Genomic DNA, 21,249 nt, shown 5'->3' with positions numbered 1-21,249 from the left:
CAATACGGAAATATTGTTGCAGTAAATTCAATGACTCTCTGGAATAATCAAATATGCCTTGCTAGTGGATTGTAACACACTTGCTGGTAAGGTGACAAGATTCTCTAAACTAATTTGTTTCCTCTATTGTTGCTGTCAAATGAGAGGAAGTGAGAAAGTTTATCCACATTCCATAGACTCTTGGTCTTAATGTGTAGAAGACTTTCGTTAATAGTTAATAGCAGTTTCTTTTTGGGGGGTGGTTGTTTGTTTTTGTTTCTTTGGTTTTTTGAGACAGGGTTTCTCAGTGACTTTGGAAGTTTTCCTGGAACCAGCTCTTGTAGACCAGTCTAATCTTAAACTCACAGAGATCCACCTGCCTCTGCCCCCAGAGTGCTGGGATTAAAGGGGTATGCCACCACTGCCTCGCTAATGACAGATTCTTAATTTTAAGAATTCCCTTAGACAATGTTGAATGCTAAATTATAGTCCTATTCCAGAAATATAATTTAATTCTTCACACACACACACACACACACACACACACAGAATTATGTATACATAAACACAACAAGCCTCTTTGTTACTGGTTGCTCATTTGCATGGCAAGTTCTAGGAAATCATGATGAATCAATGATACATATTTATCATCTCCCAAGAAAAAAGACAATATTCTTTAAACCCCCAATATTCTTTGATATGTATAAAATATATTATAAATGTAAGTATTCTTCTTATGAAGAAAATTGGGTTTTGAAAATAGCAGATTTTCCATTGCTTTAAGAAAAATGGTTTGGGTTTTTCCCCATTAAATGATACCAATGTGTTAAATGAATGTTTGACTGTTTTCAAGTTTCATTCATCCAATATCAGTTTTGACCTCATACCTATTATATACCAGATCCTCTGGAGATACTCTTATCATTCTTGACTTCATATATCTATTCTATTTTTTCACAACTAGAAATCCTCAAGTGTTTTAAGCACAAACAAAAAGTGATGAGTTGGACATTTATTGATATAACACCTCCTCAAAAAAAATAAAGAAGTTATAAAGCTAAAGGGAATTGAACATGAAGGAAAATATTATTTCTATATGACAGGATACATAAGCTGTTAGAACAAAATTTCAGTCCAGATGATCACACCTCTAACCACTGAAGACATATTTATCAGGTGTATGCAAGGAGGGATTTACAAATCACTGTCATGTTTTTTATCATTAAAATTCCTCCTCACTGAGCTCCTAGATTGTAAGCTGAATATCTTTTCATGTTACTTTTCTCTTAACACTATTTAACTTGGCACTTCAAGATTCATACATTTCACTAAGAACCACTAAAGGGAAAAAAGGCAAAAGTTTATGGCAACTTGTGGCATATATGGAAATTACACAATTCCCTTTGGCCATTGTCTCTACCCTTTCTCCAGATGATCCATGTCAAAAGTTTCTTGGTGCTCAACTTTCTGTGGTTCATTTTTTTCCACCAATCTCCACTTCTATAAAGAGCATTACTTGACATAGTAAACAGAAATCCTTTCCCTGTTGTTGTCTCCTTCCTTCAGAGTAACAGATTTCCCATTGCTCAATATGAGAGTTTACATTTTTTTAAAACTTCTGATTAGGTGACACACACATCAACAGCCTTTCTAAGGAATGACTTTGTTTTTTTAAGTTACTCCAATTAAAGGGGAAGACTGAGTGAGTAGTGAAAGGAAGAGACTTGGATATAAATAGACAATGACCTTTACTACAGGGAAATAATAGTGACAGGTGGAAAGATACAGAGAGCAAAAGAAAAAGAAGAGTGTTCTTTTCTAGCCTTTCTTCTGTGTTTTCTTGAGTTCTGATTTGAGTAGGACCCTTTGTTATAATTGAAATGTCAGGCTGTCAGCCCCAAATAAACTCATTTTCTGAAGGAGGCTTTACATTATCTTCATTCACTAAGCTAAATTAAACACACTATTTTTGTAATTTATATTTCAATGATATCAGGATTTGCTGTATAAATTACTTGTGTGTGTGTGCTCCATATGTTTCTATAATTATACATTACAAATATACTGAGGCATGCACAGAACATTTGCTGTGAGCTGAAAAGAAAGACTTGAGTTTACAGACAATTTTCTCTTTACAAATGTATTCTGGTGTAGAATCATCTGTGACCTTCTTTGCCTTTTTGTGTTGCCTTCAAACATTACTATTAGCTTCTATTATATCTTTATAGGTCCTTGGTACTTAACCATACCATATGTATTGGTTACCTATGTCCAATCTTCAGAAAATAGAATTTAAAAATCCTACTGCTTAACACTTTGAAATAAAACATTCATGCAATGTGTTGTTTCACACCATCCCTGTGATCAAATGGTAACTTCAACTACCACTGGATACAATATTAACTCAAAGTCCTCTGGCAAAGATACATAGATTTTTGCTATTTAATTCACGTCATGAATTTTACACTCTAGTTTCTAATCTTAATAAACCAAATGAAAGCATTCCTTTTACTTTATTTTTCTAAAATTTAGTGGAAATTAGAGATTAGGAGATGAGGTAAGAGTGTGGATAAAGTGGCAATCTAAGAGGATAAATGATACTTCTAGGAGTTGTCATTGATGTGAAATCTAGAACTATAAGGAAAGTAAAGAACATGCTGATAATGGATGTAGAAGGAGAACCAATGACTGTGGAATTTTATCATTTGTGCATCTATGTCTACAAGAATCTTCTGTCTCTTAGTAGGTTATTAGGTGGAAGGATAAATGCATAATTTTTGGGGGTTCCCACAACGTCATGCTATTTACTTGTAAAACCACAAATGTTAAAATTTACATATGAAATGTCATATGTAAAATATTCTGCAGGGAATAGTTGCAAACACAAATAAGGAGCTCATCATCATGATGAAGTTCTCCATTGTAATCCTGGGGATGGGGGTTTGCAGGGCTTAGTACAATACACCATGATTGGGTATGAAGTAAGAAAGCTAATTATGTATAGAGAATTTGTATGGGAGTGTGGACCTCTGATAAAGTGGGTATTGACTTGCACTCTTGGTTAAAATATTGTGTTGAAAGTATGCCAATACCAAATACATCTTGAAGTTATTTAATCATTGTTACCATTAATGATGATAATTAGTTTATGAGACTTAAAGACATCTTTCCACCTCAGAATCAAGACCTTTTGCTAAGAAATAAAGATATAATATAATAAATGAAGATATCAAACTATAATCCTAAAAATTCCTTTGGGGGAGGAAACTGCCTTTCGAAACCTTTTGTTTCCAACTTTGCAATATATAAACTGTGCCTGCCTATGCATGTGCTGAATAATTATTTAATGAATAAATATTTTAAGGGAATGGATAATATAGGCTCTTCACCCTTGGCAGATGTAGCTAGACTATTGCATCAACAATATCTAGTCCAGGCTCTATAGATAAAGACAGGGATACATAAGAACTGTTCAGATCTATGCAAAATGTCACAGAATTTTTCATCCAGTAACTCTCAAAGTAGTCTCTCTTTCCTTTCTTAATTACAAGGTATCTTGGTTACACTATTTATTCTGCATGCATTTATATTTTCAAACACACACTTGGAAGTACTTCATAGAATGGAAAACTGAGTTCTAATAGACGGTTTTAATGCTAACTGCCCATGTGTTACCTGAATAAATTTAGGCACATTATCTAAGCTCTCAGTTTTTGTTTCCTTGCTTACTTGTGTGTTGGAGGTTTTATAAAAATGCATTTGGAAGATATTATCTAATTGAGGCAAAAGATAGCTATTATTTATAAACTGCTTGGTTTTGATCCTTATTTGAATAACTATATTGTGTTAGTTGTTTAAGGGATAGGTAAACTTGTCCTCTTTGCCATTCAGTTTTCTGATATATAAAATATGAATGTAATTTAAAAATAACATAAAAGTAATTTTTAAGGATAAAGATGACTTAGAAAACCATTTTGCATGTAGTGTATCCAACCTAACACACTACTGTGTTACTAATAATCCTTTTTGTATTTTATTGGATAAATAAATTATACAATAATGCATTCCAAACACTTAGTACTGTACTGGATGAATGAGAACCATGCAACAAGTTTGAAATATTACTGAGCAAAGTAGTTATTGTTCATCATAGTAAGGCACTTGAAGCTATAACTCAAATTATTTAAAAAAGAACATGAGTAGAAGAACGTGTAATTTTGATTTTAAGTAAGCAGACCTAGGAAAGAAATACTAGTCATATTCAAGGTTACTGCAACAAATAAAATTAAACAAAACTTCTCATGTGGGTACACAGGTACATTCTGTAAAGGAAATGAAAACATAGTTAAATTATTCTTACCAGGTTTAAAAAAAAAAAACTGGAAAGGGATTAATGCCCTGCACTGTGAACATGAAGCGATGTAAACCAGGCAGAAAAAGGTGCTCTGTCTATTGTCATTCATATGTGAAATCAAAACCTTTCCTCTAGAAGTTGAAAATAGAATGCTAATTAGTAACATCTGTTAAGAAGTGTGCAGGAATGGAGAAGTCTGGTTGATGGACACTGTTACACTTAGAAAGGAGTAAGAAGTGCAGATGTTTTGTAGTATAATGAGTCACCACAGATATTACACTGAGCTATATATTTCAAAAGAGTTACAAATTAAATAAGAAAAAGACTATAGAAAGTATTTACACTGATTTTACTACATAGAAACAACACTTTAGAAGATAGGCATATCTTAGCTCATATACATGTTAATATTAACAAACACAAACTAATATAACCCTATTTGGTACATATGTGCTTCAAAAACCTCATGTGACACCCCATAAATACATGCAATTTGCTTTTACATGACAGTTAATTTTAACAATAAGATAAAAGTAATTTCAAAAATTAAAAGAAATATTAAGAATCACTGAAATGGTTTGTGCTAAATTAAGAGGAATAATTGAAGAAGAAATAATTAGAGCCTGGCATTGGTGGCACACGCCTTTGATCACAGCACTCAGGAGGCAGAGACAGGCAGATCTCTATGAGTTCGAGACCAGGCTGGTCTACAACTCCAAAGCCACAGAAAAACCCTTCTCAAAATAATACAATCAATCAATCAATCAATCAATCAATCAATCAATAAATATGAACTAATTAGAAAATAAATGTGATGGGAAAATTAATATAGTTATCCTGAGTTTCATCAGGGCATGCAAATCCACAGATAGTCAAATCCCTCACATACAATGCTGTGTTATTTGAGGATAATTTACAAACATCCTCTCATAAACATTTTTTTAATATATTGTCACACAATATTTATTGAGTGTACATACTGTGTAGGGTAATTTGTCAGGTATTTTCATTTTTTAAATAATTTCTCTTATTTTACATATTGATCCCAGTTTCCTTTCCCTCCCATCTACCCATGATCCTACACACCACCCATCCCATCCCCCATCCCCCATCAATTCCCCAGGGAGGGATCTTCTATGAGAGATCATCAAAATTTGTCAAGTCATTTGGGTTAGGGCCTAAGTAGTCATCCATGTCCCTAGACTAAGAGAGTATCTCTCCATGAGGAATGGGTTCCCAAAGTCCCTTTGTGCACTAGGAATACATCCTGATTCCACTGTCAGAGGTCCCATAGACTGCCCAGGCCTCCTAACTGAGACCCACATTCAGGGGGTCTAGGTCAGTCCTATGTTTGTTTCCTAGCTTTCAGTCTGGGTCCATAAGCTCCCCCTTGTTAAGGTCAGCTCTTTTTGTGGGTTTCTCCAGCCTGGTCTTGACCCCTTTGCTAACTACATCTCCCTCTCTGCAACTGGGTTTCAGCAGTTTGGCTCAGTGTTTAGCTGTGGGTGTCTGTCTCTGCTTCCATCAGTTACTAGATGAAGGCTCTATGATGGCATATACGACAGTCATCAACCTCCTTGTCAGGGAAGGGAATTTAGGTAGCCTATCCACTCTTACTTAGATTGTTAATAGATGACATCCTTGTAGAACTCAGGACAGTTCCCTAGTGTCAAATTTCTCTTTAAACATATAATGGCTCCGTTTATTATGGTATCTCATTTGTTGCTCTTCTCTATTCTTCCCCCAACTCAATCTTCCTGCTCCCTCATTTTCTCCTCTCCTCTCCTCTTCTCCTATTCTATTTCTCCTTACTCACTCTCCCCTGCTCCCAGTTTACACAAGAGATGTTCTCATTTTCCACTTCTCCAGGTGACCATGCATGTCTCTCTTAGGGTCTTCCTAGTTTCCTAGCTTCTCTGGCGCTATGTCTAAAATTCATATATGACTGAGTACAAACCATGTTCTTCTTTTTGTAACTGTGGATGGTTTATCTAGTTCCATCTATTTGCCTATAAGTTTCAATATCCCATTGTTTTTATTCACTAAGTAGTACTCCATTGTGTAAATGTACCACAATTTCTCGAAGGGAATCTAGGTTTTTTCCAGGTTCTGGTTATGAACATAGATGAACAGATATCTGTGCTTCATGAATGTGCATCTTCTGGATTTATGCCTAAGAGTGGAATTGCTGTATGTTGTGGTACACTGGTTACCATTTTCCTCAGGAAATGGCATACTGATTTCCAAAGTGACTGTACAAGATTACACTCCTACAAGCAGTGGAGGAGTGTTCCCCTTTCTCCACAAACTCATCCTCATTGGTGTTTTGGGATTTAGCCATTATGACAAGAGTAAGATGATCTCAGAGTTGTTTTGATTTACATTTCCCTGAAGGCTATGCATGTTGAGAACCTTCTAAAGTGTCTTTCAGCCATTTTAGATTCCTCTATTGAGAATGCTCTATTTAGTTCTAAGCACCCCTTTTCAATTGGATTTTTTTTTTTTTTTTTTTTGGTGTTTTGATGAATAGCTTCTTGAGTTCTTTGTATATTTTGGAGATTAGCCCTCTGTCAGTTGTGGGGTTGATGAATATCTTTTCCCATTCTGTTGGCTTCTGTTTAGTCTTGTCGACTGTGCCCTTTGCCTTACAGAAGCTTCTCATTTTCATGAGTCCCCATTTATTAGTTGATGATCTCAGTGTCTGTACTACTATGGTTATGTTCAGGAAGCGGTCTTCTGTACCAGTTCATTCAAGGGTACTGTCTACTTTCTCTTACAAGATATTCTCAGCCCATTTATGGTCTGTATATAGTAGTATACTGATTTTTTTTCTTTAGTTAATCTTGTATCCTGCCATTTTGCTGAAGGTGTTTATGAGCTGTTGGAGTTCCCTGGTAGAGTTTTCTCAGGTTACTTGCACAAACTACCATATCATCTGCAAATAGTGAGTTTTCCTTTTTCCTTTCCAATGTTTATTCCCTTGAATTCCTTTTGTTGTCTTATATTTCTAGCTAGAACTTCAAGTACAATATTGAAGATGTATAGAGGGAGTGAAAAGCCTTGTCTTGTTCCTGATTTTAGAGGAATCCCACTGAGTTTCTCTCCATTTAGTTTGATGTTGACTGTTGGTTTACTGTATAATGCTTTTATTTTGTTAGGTATGTTCCAGGTATCTTCAAGACCTTTTTATCATTAAGGGGTGTTGGCTTTTGTCAAAGTTTTTTTTTCAGTATCTAGTGAGATGATCATATGGTTTTATTTTTCAGTTTGTTTATATGGTGAATTACATTGACAGATTTTCATATGTTAAACTATCCCTGCATCCCTTTGAAGAAGCCTACTTCGTTGTGGTGGATGATTTCTCTGATGTGTTCTTGGATTAGGTTTGCCAGTATTTTATTGAGTCTGTTTGCTTCAAATGTTCATGAGGGATATTTATCTGTAGTTTTCTTTCTTAGTTATGTCTTTGCTTGGCTTGGGTATCAAGGTAATTTCCAATTTTGTAGAGTACAAGTTTTCAAAGTATGACCTGAGAAGTATTTGGAATCCATTGTTAGTCCCCCTCTTCATTTCTGATTTTTCTAATTTACATGTATTTCTTATGCTTGTTGGTTAGTTTGGATAAAGGTATGTCTATCTTGTTGTTATCAAAGAACCAACTCTTTGTTACATTGATTCTTTGTATTGCTTTCTTTGTTTCTACTTTATTGATTTTAGCCCCCAATTTCATGGCATCTACTCCTCCTGGATTAGTTTGCTTTTTTTTTTTTTTTTTTTTTTTTTTTTTTGTTCTAGAGCTTTCACTTGTACTGTTCATTCTCTAATGTGACTATCCTCCAGTTTCTTCATGTGGCACTTAGTCCTATGTACTTTCCTCTTAGCACTGCTTTCAAAGTGTTCCATAAGATTGGATATGTTGTGTCTTCATTCTCATTGAATTCTAGAAAGTCTTTAAATTTTTTCTTTATTTTTTCTTAGACCCAGGAATGATGCAAGTGTCCATTGTTAAATTTCCATGAGTTTGTAGGGTTTCTACAATTTGTGTTGTTGTTGAATTCTAACTTTAAAGCATAATGATATAATAAAATACAGGTGCTTTTCCAATTTTTTTTTTTTTTTTTTGCATCTGTTCAGGGTTGCTTTGTTGCTGAGAATGTGATCAATTTTTGAGAAGGTTCCATGTGGAGCTGTGAAGAAGGTATATTCTTTATGTTTGTTTGGAATGTTCTATAGATGTCTGATAAACCCAATTGGGTCATAATCTGTCAGTTTTATTGTTTTTTTTGTTAAATTTTCTTCTGGTGGTCATGTCTAGTGGCGAGAGTGAGGTCTTAAAGTCTCCCAATATACATATTTGGGATTTTATGTGAGATTTGAGTTTTAGTAATATTTCTTTTATGAATGTGGGTTCCTTTGTATTTGGGGTAATGATGTTCAGAACTGAGACTTTGCCCTGATGAAATTTTCTTGTGATGAACATGAAATGACATTCTTCATTTCTTTGGATTGATTGAAGTTTGAAGTCTAATTTGTTAGATATTTGGATAGCTATGCCCACTTGTTTCTTGGGTTCATTGATTAGAAAATTTTTTCACAATCCTTTACTCTGTGGTAGTTAGTATCTGTCTTTGAAGTTGAGGTATGTTTCTTGTAAGCAGCAGGATGGATCCTGTCTTCATATCTGTTAGTTTGTATCTTTTAATATGTGACTTAAGACCATTAATAATATTGAGTTAAGTTAAGGACCATTGATTGTTAATTCTCGGTTTGGAATTGTTAGTAGTATTGGTACTGTGAGCAGATTTATCCTGCTTTGTCTTTTGGCTTCTGGTAAAGTGGGATTATTTATTGCCTATGTTTTTGTGAGTGTAGTTAACTTCCTTGGGTTGGAATTTTCCTTCCAGAACTTTTTGTAGGGCTGGATTTGTGGATATGTTTGTGTAAATCTGGTTTTGCCATGGAATAGCTTGTTTTCTCCATCTATAGTGATTGCAAGTTTTGCTGGATATAGTAATCAGGGGTGACATTTATTGTTTCTTAGTGTTTGTAGATCTTTTCAGGACTTTCTGGCTTTCAGAGTTTCTATGGAGAAGTCACGTGTAATTCTGATAGGTCTGCCTTTAATATTACTTGGCTTTTTTTCTTTGTTTCTTCACTGCTCTTGATATTCTTTATTTATTCTGTATGGTTTTTTTGACTATTATGTGGCAAGGGGACTTTTTTATATATTATATTTGGTGTTCAGGAAGCTTCTTGTACTTTTATAAACATGTCCTTCTTCAGGTTGGTAAAGTTTTCTTCAATGATTTTGTTCAATAAGTTTTCTGTACCCTTGTGCTGGGTTGCTTAGACTTCTTCTAAACCAATTATTCTTAGGTTTGGTCTTTTCATAGTGTCCCACATTTCCTGGATATTTTGTATTAAGGATTTGTTGGATTTAAGAATTTCTTTGGTCAATGAATCTATTTCCTCTAGTTTATCTCCAGTGCTTCAGATTCTCTCTTCCATCTTTTGTATTCTGTTTGTTATGCTTGCATCTGTAGTTTCTGATAATTTACCCAGCTTTTCTATTTCCAGCATTCCCTCAGTTTGTGTTTTCTTTATTGTCTCTATTTTGCTTTTCAGGTTTTGAACTGTTTGAATTGTTTCCTTCATCTTTTTTATTGTTCTTGGCTTTTCTTGCTTTCTTTAAGAAATTTGTTGATGGGAGATGTCATTTTGTATATGTTTCTCATACTGGGTAATAATAAAGCACTGTTGGCCAATAGGAAAGGAAGATAGGAGGGACTAGGAGACAAAGAGGAAGAGGAAGTAGTAAGGAGGGGTCAAAATGGGGAGCCTGGAGAGAACAGAACTGCCATTCCTCCGCTCTCGGTAAGACCACGTGGAAATACATAGAAATGGGTTACATGTGCCTACTTGGAAAATTGACCCTCACAGTGAAATCCATGTTCTCATTTAGTGCTCACCAAGCTTTTTACACTTTGACTCATTCCCACCTTTCCCTTTGACGCTGAATTATTCTACATTGCATCCCACACCACATTCCTTTTATGTTCCAGTTATTATGCTCTGACTTCATGTGAGGATGTAGTTAGAATACAGTTTCTTCTCCATAATCTCCTCAACCAATTTAAGTACTCTGTTTTGAGATATACTTTTTATCTTCACCATTGACCCTGTTGGGACCACCCGGATTTTATCACACACCTCTTTAATATAAGACAAAACGAACTGTGAGACACTTAGATTATTATAACTAACCTTGGAGCTTGACATATAGGGGTTACATAATGGAAAATGTATTGAAAATATTAATGGAGAGCTTAATGAGTGGGATAAGGTAGACTTCATTATTATGAGTTTACATGTTAGAACTCTGAGGCTCTAAAAACAAATCAGCCTTTTCTATTAAGAAATAAATGTAGAGCTGGTACTCTACAAATATTCAGCATAATCTGTTGGGGCCCTAGGGTAGCATATAAGGTAGTCATCAATCTCATTATCTCACACATTAACAACTACTACCCACCCATCCCTGTTCCAGAGTTCTATGTCTTCTGAATGGAATTATTTTCCCATAGACATGAACCATAGCACCTCCAGTCCTATGTAACATCATGTTATTCAGTGGTGATATCTTATTTCCATACCTTTTCTTTTTTCCTCTCTGATATTTGTTTTGTCCTTTGGTCATGTATATCTATCAGTTTTTACTATGTTTCAGTCCACTGTTGCTGTTAGAATACTTGAAACTGGGTAATTAAATAATAGATTTGTTTCTTAGAGTTCTCAAGGCAGTGAGTTCGGGAATTTATTTTGCTTTGGCATCCAATACAAAAATATAGTTACCATAAGAGAGCAAGAAAGCAAAATAATAACAAAATTATATTCATAGTTGTTATGAGTAGGTTTTTTTTTTTCTGATAGCCTGGTCCCACAGGCATGCAAGCCCCAAATAACACACAGAGAGGTTGTATTAGATATAAAGCTGTAAGCCAGTTACTAGTTTCTTATCAGCTAGCTCTGTCTTATATATTAAGCCATTTCTATTAATCTAAGTATTTCCACGTGGTCTCATCTTACCTGAGAGAGGGTCCGAACTTATGTTCTCTCAAGTCTCTACATGCTGACTCCTCCCTACTACTTCCTCGAATCCTCCCTGTATCCTACTCCTGTCTATCATGCTTTCCTATTGGCCAACAGTGCTTTATTCATTAATCAATAAGAGAAGCATATTTACAGAATGACATCTCCTCGTTTCTATCTAAAATAAAGAGAAGGATTTTAACCTATCATAGCAAAATATATCACACATCAGTTATCAAATAATAATTACAGTTAACAATATTTAGTCCATTAACATTTAGTAAGATTTAAAGAAAATACTCTGTCATCTATCCTATCTTTGTGAGTCTAAAGCCTTATATGTACCTTATCTTTAATCTTAACTAAGGAAAACTATAACCATAGCTATCTGTCTTCAACTCCATCAAAGACAACAAAAGGATAATGTATAAACTCTAGAAATTACGGTGACATCTTGCTACCTGATCAGTCACCTGAAGTTCTTCTGTAATGTTCCATCTTCAGCCCATATGCCATAGTGTGTCTGGCAGACTCCTCAGCAAAGCAGGAAACTAAACTGTCCACTTGGGTTGGCAGTTTTTCAGTCATTTTTGTCTGTGTCCTGCAGGCTGTCTGGCAGACTCTTCTATAAAGCAGGAACCCTATAGCAATGTCCATCTTGTATCAGCAGTCATTTTCCTGTAGGTCCTGCATGTCCAGTTTATACAGCATAAAGTCAAACAGTCCAGATAAGAGCAGTATTTTGTCTAAATGGTTAGTCTTGCTATATGCTATATTGAAAGCAAACTCCATAATGAGGTTTGTCGATGCCTATCTTCCTTCTGATACAGGGGGTATTGCCAGAGGCAGTTATGTCTCACTGTCAAAGAAAAAAAAAACCTAAACAATTTTAAATGCCATATTCTATAGGTCTTTGAAAGGTCTGAAGAATGCCTATCCATCTCAAACAATCTCAATATATCTAGAAAGCCTAACTAACTTAATTCTAGGTTTTTACTGTCATCGTTAACTATCTAGTACTAAATCTATACTAAATTATACATTTTTAATGAGCTATATAAACACAATACCTAAACAAGAGAAGCAATATACATATCACAATATTGACCTTAAATTTGTATCAATCAATGAAAATCCATTCCAAATCACAGTATTCATGTCTATGCCATAATCCTCTTTTTACCTTTAAAGAGATTGATTGTGGTCATTAGCCATTTATAACCAACCCCATTTAAATGAAAACAAACATTTATAGTCAATATTTGGGAATCTGTGTGTCGTTCTTTCCAAACTGCTTCCTGCTGGTAGGTGGGGTTGTCATGGGGATCCTAAGAAGATGCAGAAATCCAGGCTGTAGTGGTCTGCAAGGCTGCCTTGTCCCAGCTGTTTTGAATGTTGGATCACCTAGTGCTCTATTTCAGGGGGTCTTGCTCTATCAAACATGTTAGTCCGGAAGTAATCCACAGCTTTTCATTTTCTGTGGAAACAAAAAATAGAAATCCTTTTCCTCAGTAACCTGTCCTTGGACTTAAATTTTGAAGTCAAAGCATTTTTAAAATATATAAATTGGATTAATCCACAGCATTTATTTTAACAGTTATTGCTATTCCCTCAGCAGTCAAAGACAAGAGAACAGCATATAGTATCCAGACTCGTTTTGTGCTTTACATCTTCATCTGGCTTTTTTATTACTCTATTTCTTCTACTTCTATATTACCATTTTTTGAGACAGGGTTTCTCTGTGTAACTTTTATTTGTCCTGGAATTAACTCTGTATACAAGGTTTACTTTGAAATCACAGAGATCTACTTGCCTCTGTCTCCTGGGTGCTGGAATTAAAGGCATGTGCCACCACACTCAGCTACTCTCTTTCTTTTTGTTATTCTTTTTTAAACCATTGTATCCTGTTTCTTTTTCTCTCCCATGCCTACATATATTTTAAAATACAGTGTAAACTTTTAGAGATTTTTCTTAATCGGAATCTGTCTTTAGTGTAAATCTTTATCTTTTTTATGGCAATGAGTCTTTTATCTGGTTAACAACATTGCTAAAATGAAAGCCATAGCTGTGTTAGCTTCTGTCTATCAAAGATGGCTGCAGGTACTTTTACCACCAGAACTGAGAGCTGTGCTCACTGCCTTGGGCTCCGCTGCCATCTAGCAAAATGTTGCTGGTTTGGAGATGTGGTCACTGCCATTGCCAGCTCTTGTACACATCATTAATTTGTTTGCGGGTTTTTTTTTTTTTTTTTTTTTTTTGCCACTAATGCTAAGTCAGGAAACCTCCCTTAAAGGAGCCACACAAATATCTGCTTGTCTCTAGCAAAACAGTCCATCAGAGAAAAATGCTGCTACCAAGAAGCCTTGCTTGTCTTTGTTCTTTTGTTTCTAAAGCCCTTTCTTAAGCTTTTGTTAAATTTTAAGTGAAAGTTCTTCACCCCAAGTTGGGTGCCATTTTGTTACAAGTAGGTTTTTTCCACTGGCCTGGTCCCACAGCCCTGCTAGTCCCAAATGACACACAAAGACATAGGCCAGTTACTAGTTTCTTAATGGCTAGCTCTGTCTTAAATATTAACCCATTTCTATTAATCTAAGTACTCCCATGTGGTCTCATCTTACCCGAGAGAGGGCCCGGACCTCTGTTCTCTCAAGACTCTACATACTGACTCCTCCCTACTACTTCCTCGAAACCCCCTTGTGTCGTCCTCCTGCCTATCTTGCTTTCCTATTGACCCACAGTGCTTTATTCATTAACCAATTAGAGAAACATATTTACAGAATGACATCTCCCATCACATAGTAACGCCTATCCTAGAGAAATTATCCAGCTCCAAAAACATTAATCCATTCATGAATGCAGAACACTGGTGAGCTAGTCTTTGTTTATTGGACTCTGTCATCCAATATTTCCAGGTTTAGCATCAAGTTTTATCCTTTAGTCCACCATCCACAAGATAATATGTAATGTTTCAGAATTTTTATTTGTTAATGCCTTCATAAATCACTCTAAATTCAAACATAACTTAATACCACTCATAGAAGGAAAACATGCAAAACACTTTCTCATAAATTCCTCTACTCTTCATGGCTGAAGACCAGTTTACTCCTCCAATTTCATACAGAATATTTTTCCTTGTCATTTGTGAACAAGTATGTCACATATGCAATTTCTGGATTGTGCTGTATACTTTTTACTCTTTACAAATTTTATTATATTTTGAACAGTCTCCATCTCTTCCTCTGAATACTCATTCATAACTCTCAGCTTCAATATACAACCAAAATTTCCCATTAGGTTTCAGGCTAGATAAATACTCCTGGCACATCCCATAACCATGAACTAGAAATTTTTCGCATAAAATTCCTACCTAGAATTTTCCAGTCTACAATTAAATTAAATATTTCTAAAAATTATTATTTAGTTTTTTTAATTAATCACCAGAATTTTAAGAACTACTGGGCAGAGTATATCATTAATGCATTGACAAGAGAAAAATTATTATTAGTGCTCAAAATATAGAGGTATTAATCTCCCTTAAGTAAATGAGTTATGAGAATAAAATGTCTTTTCATATCTGTGTACCCAACATTTTTGAGTGTTATTGCTACATGTTCTAAAGCAGGTTGTCTCTTAAATATCCAACTGTTTTAATTGTATTTAATATTTTTTGTTTTAAAGTAGTTTATATAATTACACAAGATATTGTGCTTTTACATGTACCACACCATGTTATCATATCAATAACATTTTAAAGAGTATGAAGCAATTATGGCAGTAAGTAAATTTACACTAATAAATTACAATTATATAACGTCCATGCTTTATTCATATTGGAAGTCACCTAATGTCATTATTTGGCTGGTAGCCTGACTAGTACCCTATAATACCTTTAATCACCAAGACTTCTTAGGAGCTTCTAGGCTGTAAGAGTTTTTCACATTTTGATTTATTATTCTAGGCATTCTTATCTTAGTCACAGATTTTGTATAATGCCCCTCAATAGGACGTCTCTGATGTTGTTCCATTGGAATCAATTTTTGTGTTCTAAAATATCACAAAAAGCACCATTCACTTCATATCACATCAGGAATGCATAATAAACTGATTACTGTTAATGTTAACATATGTCTGTATGAGGTGGTTGATGACAGATTCCTCAAAATGTTAAGTCCCTCTGCTATCTGATATTGCATCTTTCAGAAAGTCCTTGTGTACTGCCTTTAAGCAGAGAGCAATGTGTTGGTTATTTTCAGTCTGTTGTCACCTCCACAGTTATTTGAGAGTATTTCATATGGCAAATGTATGTATTACCCCTATTATTGTTCATTTATATTAGTATGAAAATACCTAATTTATTTTATATTTTTGTTTATAAGCCAAAACTACTTAGTATTTTAATTTAAATTATTTGATCTTTAGTAATTGGGAAGAATTTCAGTTGGCTCCTCTGTCCTTCTTAATATTCTATCTCTCCCTCCCCACTTCATTCATACTTCATGGCACTATGAGGTATTCATACTCACTGGATGCATGGATCTCCCATTCCTCAAAAATGACCTGGTTCTTTTGTTGGAGTGTATCTAGCCTGTTTTGTCGATTCTTATATTCAAATATTCCAATATGCTTACACTATATCTTTCAAATTCTTCAACAATTCTCATTTGTGGTATTTTTAAATTTCTTCTTTCTTCCCTCCAACTCTCTTGTTTGATCTCTTTCTTTTTATATTTTGGTTTGGTAAGCTTCTACTAAATCATCTTTAAGTTTCCTAATTTATTCCTCAACTACTTTGTCTACTAATCAATTCATAGTAGACAACTTTCATTTCTGTTGAGGGTTATTTTTAATGTCTGATGTTCCTTTACAATTAGAGTTTTCATATGTTTTCTTCTCTTATGAACTATATATATTTCCGTGTTAACTCAGCATATTATTATTATACTTTTGAATTAAATGTTTGCTAATCCCAAAGTATACATGACATTTGAGATTCTGATGATTGCTTTGTCTTTTCAGACAATTTTTCCTAATTTTGACATTCTTTAATATTTGGTTTTTGTAAATTGAGGTAAATACACAGTGTGAGGATTCATATTACTTTTTTGATGCATCCAATTTTCTTAAATTGTTTTACTGTAGTTGTTTTAGCAAAATTTTGTTAGTACTTTTGTCTCTTCCCTTGGCTTTGGACTTTCCTTAAGAACTTTTACATTACATTATAGTTCCTCTAGGTGGAATATATGCTTGTGACATTGTACCTTTGTTGATGTGATGATACAGTTTGAGAGCTAGGAAGTCATATAATATATTCTAAAAATATTGTAACTTTCACTGCACCAGGGTTTGGGTGCTATGCGCTACGAAAATGTTTCTCTAAACCCTTCTCATCCTATCCATTCTCTCTCCCCTTGCTACAGCAAAAAAAAAAAAAAAAAAAATAGAAGGAGGTCTTAGTCTCTTGTTCTATTTTACTCATTGAATAAGACAAGGACAGAGGATATATTGGGAGCAATCCCCCCCCCCTTTTCAGAGCTAATAGAATCTCAAAATCACCTTCAATTGGAAAATGCTGTCAATATATTTCGTGACGATTGCTTGCTATGAGCATGGAGAGAGTCAAACAAGAATCTTGGGTCTTCATCGTCAAAACTTCGTGATTTCCTGGATGGAAAGTCATAATGTAAGCTGTAATTCCCCTGCGACACCTGCCCCAGAAATGTATCACTATCGCCCCTGACTACAAGACATCTCCAGATGTTCCTGAAAAAGTTTAGGTGTTACTACCATTTCATGGATCCAGCTGAATGTGGCATATTTTCACAATATTCTTTAGGGTCATCAATTTGTCCCCAAACTTAGATTTTTTTGTATGGGTTCAAGAAAAACTGATAATTTTCACATTTTATTTATATTATGGTATGGACAACAGTAAATAAGGACTTGGGGCAGTAAAGAAGACTTGGGACAAAATATTCTATATTAGTCTTATCTGTGAAACAGATCATTACATATTTGTATGATAAGCTTTTCCTAATTCTACATTGCCTATCCGACTATCTGTCAGACTTTCAGAAGTCTACCCAGATTCACGTTGAATAAATTTTCAGTAAGATTTGATCCCAAACTGTCAGTACAGTTATTCAATTTACTGTTATATTTCAATGGGAGCCATTCTAGACACAGTTTGATGAAGTTAATTGAAAAGGAGAACTACCACTGCAAATTTTAATCGAGACTAATGTCTTCATTTTCAAAGGTTGATAAGGTAATAAGTAGATTAATGGTCTCATCCATTAAAATATGGTGCTAAGGATTGATGCTCTTGTCCTACTTGGGTAAATTCTTTGTTTTTATTTATTGATAGATACAAAATTATTTATAAATTAAAATATAATGGTAATTTTTCTCTATTGACATCAGGTACAAATTTTACCTCCAGTCTCAGTCTAATGACTTACTACATATTAGCCTCTTCTTATATCAAAATGTAGTGAGGATTGTACAAAGATTATTGTCAAAGATTCTCCTTATTTTTGAAAATATATTTAGTAGTTGAAAATATATGGATTTAAATAAATGTTTTAGATATAAAAACAATCATTTAATATCTTCTTTGGGTCAAGAATATACAGAATACTATATGGACATACCTCAATAAGCATGTGTATTTTTCATTCTTTGGCTTCTATGTGTTTTCAAAATTGCATGCCATTAACAAGTAACATTCTTTTGAGGATACTAGTATAAGCTAATATTAAAAATATTCACAATATGATAAGTCTTACGTAGAATTTGGTGCATTTAAGCCAGTTTTGATTTTATCAGTTGAGAAATCTGAGAGCCAAAGTAAATCAATCTTTTAAAAGCCTCCTATTTCCCAATTCTGCCTACTAGAAGAATAATATTCATCAGAGATGGTTTTTATATTTCTGTCATAGCATATTTCATTTTCTCCACCAATTGTAAAGTTTTCCAAGTATATTGATACTAATAAGGGAGAAGATGAGCAAGAGGGGTAATATGGAAGATGTTACCATTTAATAAACCCTCTGTGACTGGTACTGTTTAATCTGCACAGTGTCTTCATGCCCATCTTGAAGAGAAAATAAGTTAACCTACAATAGGTATAATATATATATATATATATATATATAATAGTAAACCAAAATTTAAAAAAAATTGGTCTTTATGGGCCAGATTTTTGTTTACCAATGACCTTCTGATCCTTTATTAATGCATAGATGAAAATCCAACCTACTGGTTGAAGCCCAGATTTTAGTGGACGAAATTGCTTTATACCATAGGAAAAAAAAAATTGTTGTGTTCATTCTATTTGGTTTTCTTGTTTTGTTTGGTGCATTTTAAACTGTTAAAGTTGTCTTTTATTTGTTCAAGCATTAACATTCTTCCTTTATTCAACTTCTTCTTTACCATGAACTAACTTCTGATTTACTAAGACAAAATTTAAAATTAGCAGTAATTTACTTATTTGGCACTTTCATAGAAACATTATCACATTGGATTTTGGAACTGTTGTATTATAGGGATGAGGTGACTATGTCTCCAATATATTCAGTAGTTTATTTCTTTAGTCATGAGTAATTAGAATATGAAAATATTGCTCAAAGAAAGTTCCTGAATTTCATCCATACTCCCATGGTACACTTTCTTGTAACACAAATCAATTTTTTTTTTTTGGTCATACTTGTAATGTCTCTCTATAAATTCTCTTACTGGCTGAATATTTATTCATTTTATTTACTCTTTGATCCATTTTAACGTGTTTTAATTGTACCAACCAGAAACTTTGTCTCATTTTAATAGGAAAGTTTGTTGAAAGGGTTTTAGCTAGCTCTCAAAACTATTGTGTAACAAACTCAGAGACTAACGAGAATTAACAGAGCAACATCCACAAATGCCAGAGCACACATTCTCAAGAACAGAACAGTACAGAATAGATTTCTTTCATGGTGCAACTAGTTTTGCTGTCCATGAAAACTGGATGTTTCAAAGACTGCCATTGCTCACTACTAAGGTGGATTCCCATTGTCTTTGCTTCTTTGTGTCATTGCTTCCTATTTCCAGGCCGGTTTTATCTTAATGCCTGCTGATTAATCATGTGGTCACATAAGATCTTTAGGGGAAGATGGAAATGGACAGTTTCACCCTGTATCATTGAAGGTAGCCTCTGCCTCAAAAAACATGACCTTTCCCAAAAAGATAAAGGTTGAAATAACCACCACAAACCAAACAAGAATAAATTCTAGTACTTTGGCAAATTAGTTTTATATGACATTTATTTTGACTCTCCTTGCGTTTGTAAAAACTTGTAGGGAATGTTTGAGTACAGCTAAATTCCATGCAACCCAAAGTTGCATTCTGGAAACTTAAACTGACAATAAAATCTAATTATTTTCATTAGGAAAAGCCTGAAGTTATCCTCACTCTAATTTCTGATGAGTAATCTTTTTTAGGATATGAAATGGTAATTTGTTAGAGTTTGAAGATAGCATTTGTTCATGTCTTGGGATATTAACAGTTGTCTTCTAAGAATTCAAAATATTGATCTTATAAATAAAATATTACTGAGTCTGAATAATCCTTCCCTCTATAGTATTTTTGAACAATGGCTCCGAAGACACCGGCCTCTTCTGGAAGTTTACCCAGAAGCCAATGCACCCATTGGCCATAACAGAGAATCCTATATGGTTCCTTTCATACCACTCTACAGAAATGGTGACTTCTTCATTTCCTCCAAGGATCTGGGATATGATTACAGCTATCTACAAGAGCCAGGTAAGACTTAGCTATCTTCAGATGAACTATAGAATCTTAATATTCAACTTCATTTGGAATAGTAAAAAACATCCTGTGGGTATACAAAGTTTTCTCAAAACTCATTAATAATCCATATTATACCAATTTGTTGTCATTTATAAACCAAATTTCAGGGATTCCTAAATTTATAACTTTTCCACCTACTATAGAATATTTTGTACAAATAAATTATTGAAGAGTATAGGATTAGGATGCTTCTGAGCCATAATTCTATCAGTTAGCTCTTTTTTGATCTATGGGAATGGTTTTATTTCTCAGAATCACGGTTTACTCATGTTAGATATTTAGATAAAAATAACTGAATGACTATTCTGAACCTTGTTAAATAATTCAGTGCATGCAGCATGATACAAGTAAGCAGTTTATGATCTACAACTGGGAGATTCTTGGTATGATTACCAATTCAATAAAGAGAACTTTCAATACCAACTAATAATGAGCTTCACAGTAATTTTTAATGTTAATTACTATGCCTTTGGTTAGACCCTTGGGACTAGAATTAGCTCTGAGTTTTGATCTTGCTATGTAGAATGATGTTAATACATGTTTGACAAAGAAGGTATAAGTCGTAATAAATGCCTATTTCATGCAGAAACTATGTACTGTTGTAGTCTACCTGACTGTTGAAGTGACAAATGATTAATCAAGACAACCTAAGGAAATTATGTTTCACATAGTTGGAGATATTTCAAACTATAATTTATAAGTTCCATTGGTCTGATTCTGAGGAAAGGTAGAATATATTTATATTCTACCTGAGGAAAGGTGGAATATATTTATTCTAAGTATTTTAAAATAAAATTAATTTTAAATAATTTACATATATTTTGCTTTCATACAGCTGTGACTTTACATAGTTAATGCTGTAGAGAAGTTTGATTTTAAATAAATGATCAAATTTGGCTATCTACCTTATGAATCATTCTTTATTATTGTTTCTTTTGTGCATCCAAAGTACTTAAAGTTTTACTCTATTCATTGCTAAACTG

The 21,249-nt window shown here is 34.0% G+C and overlaps 1 protein-coding gene across 1 annotated transcript in view; it reads left to right on the top strand.

Annotated features, from left to right (window-relative positions):
• Nucleotides 1-21,249, top strand: part of Tyr (tyrosinase) — a 77,571-nt gene that overhangs the window by 50,290 nt on the left and 6,032 nt on the right. Inside the window, exon 4 of the mRNA XM_051191607.1 lies at nt 20,037-20,218. Coding sequence (XP_051047564.1) covers nt 20,037-20,218 — 182 coding nt within the window. The remainder of the gene's footprint in view (nt 1-20,036; nt 20,219-21,249) is intronic.

This window comes from Phodopus roborovskii, unplaced genomic scaffold, assembly GCF_943737965.1.
Source record: "Phodopus roborovskii unplaced genomic scaffold, PHOROB, whole genome shotgun sequence".
Classification (NCBI taxonomy): domain Eukaryota; kingdom Metazoa; phylum Chordata; class Mammalia; order Rodentia; family Cricetidae; genus Phodopus; species Phodopus roborovskii.
This window is presented reverse-complemented; position numbering and strand designations above follow the sequence as displayed.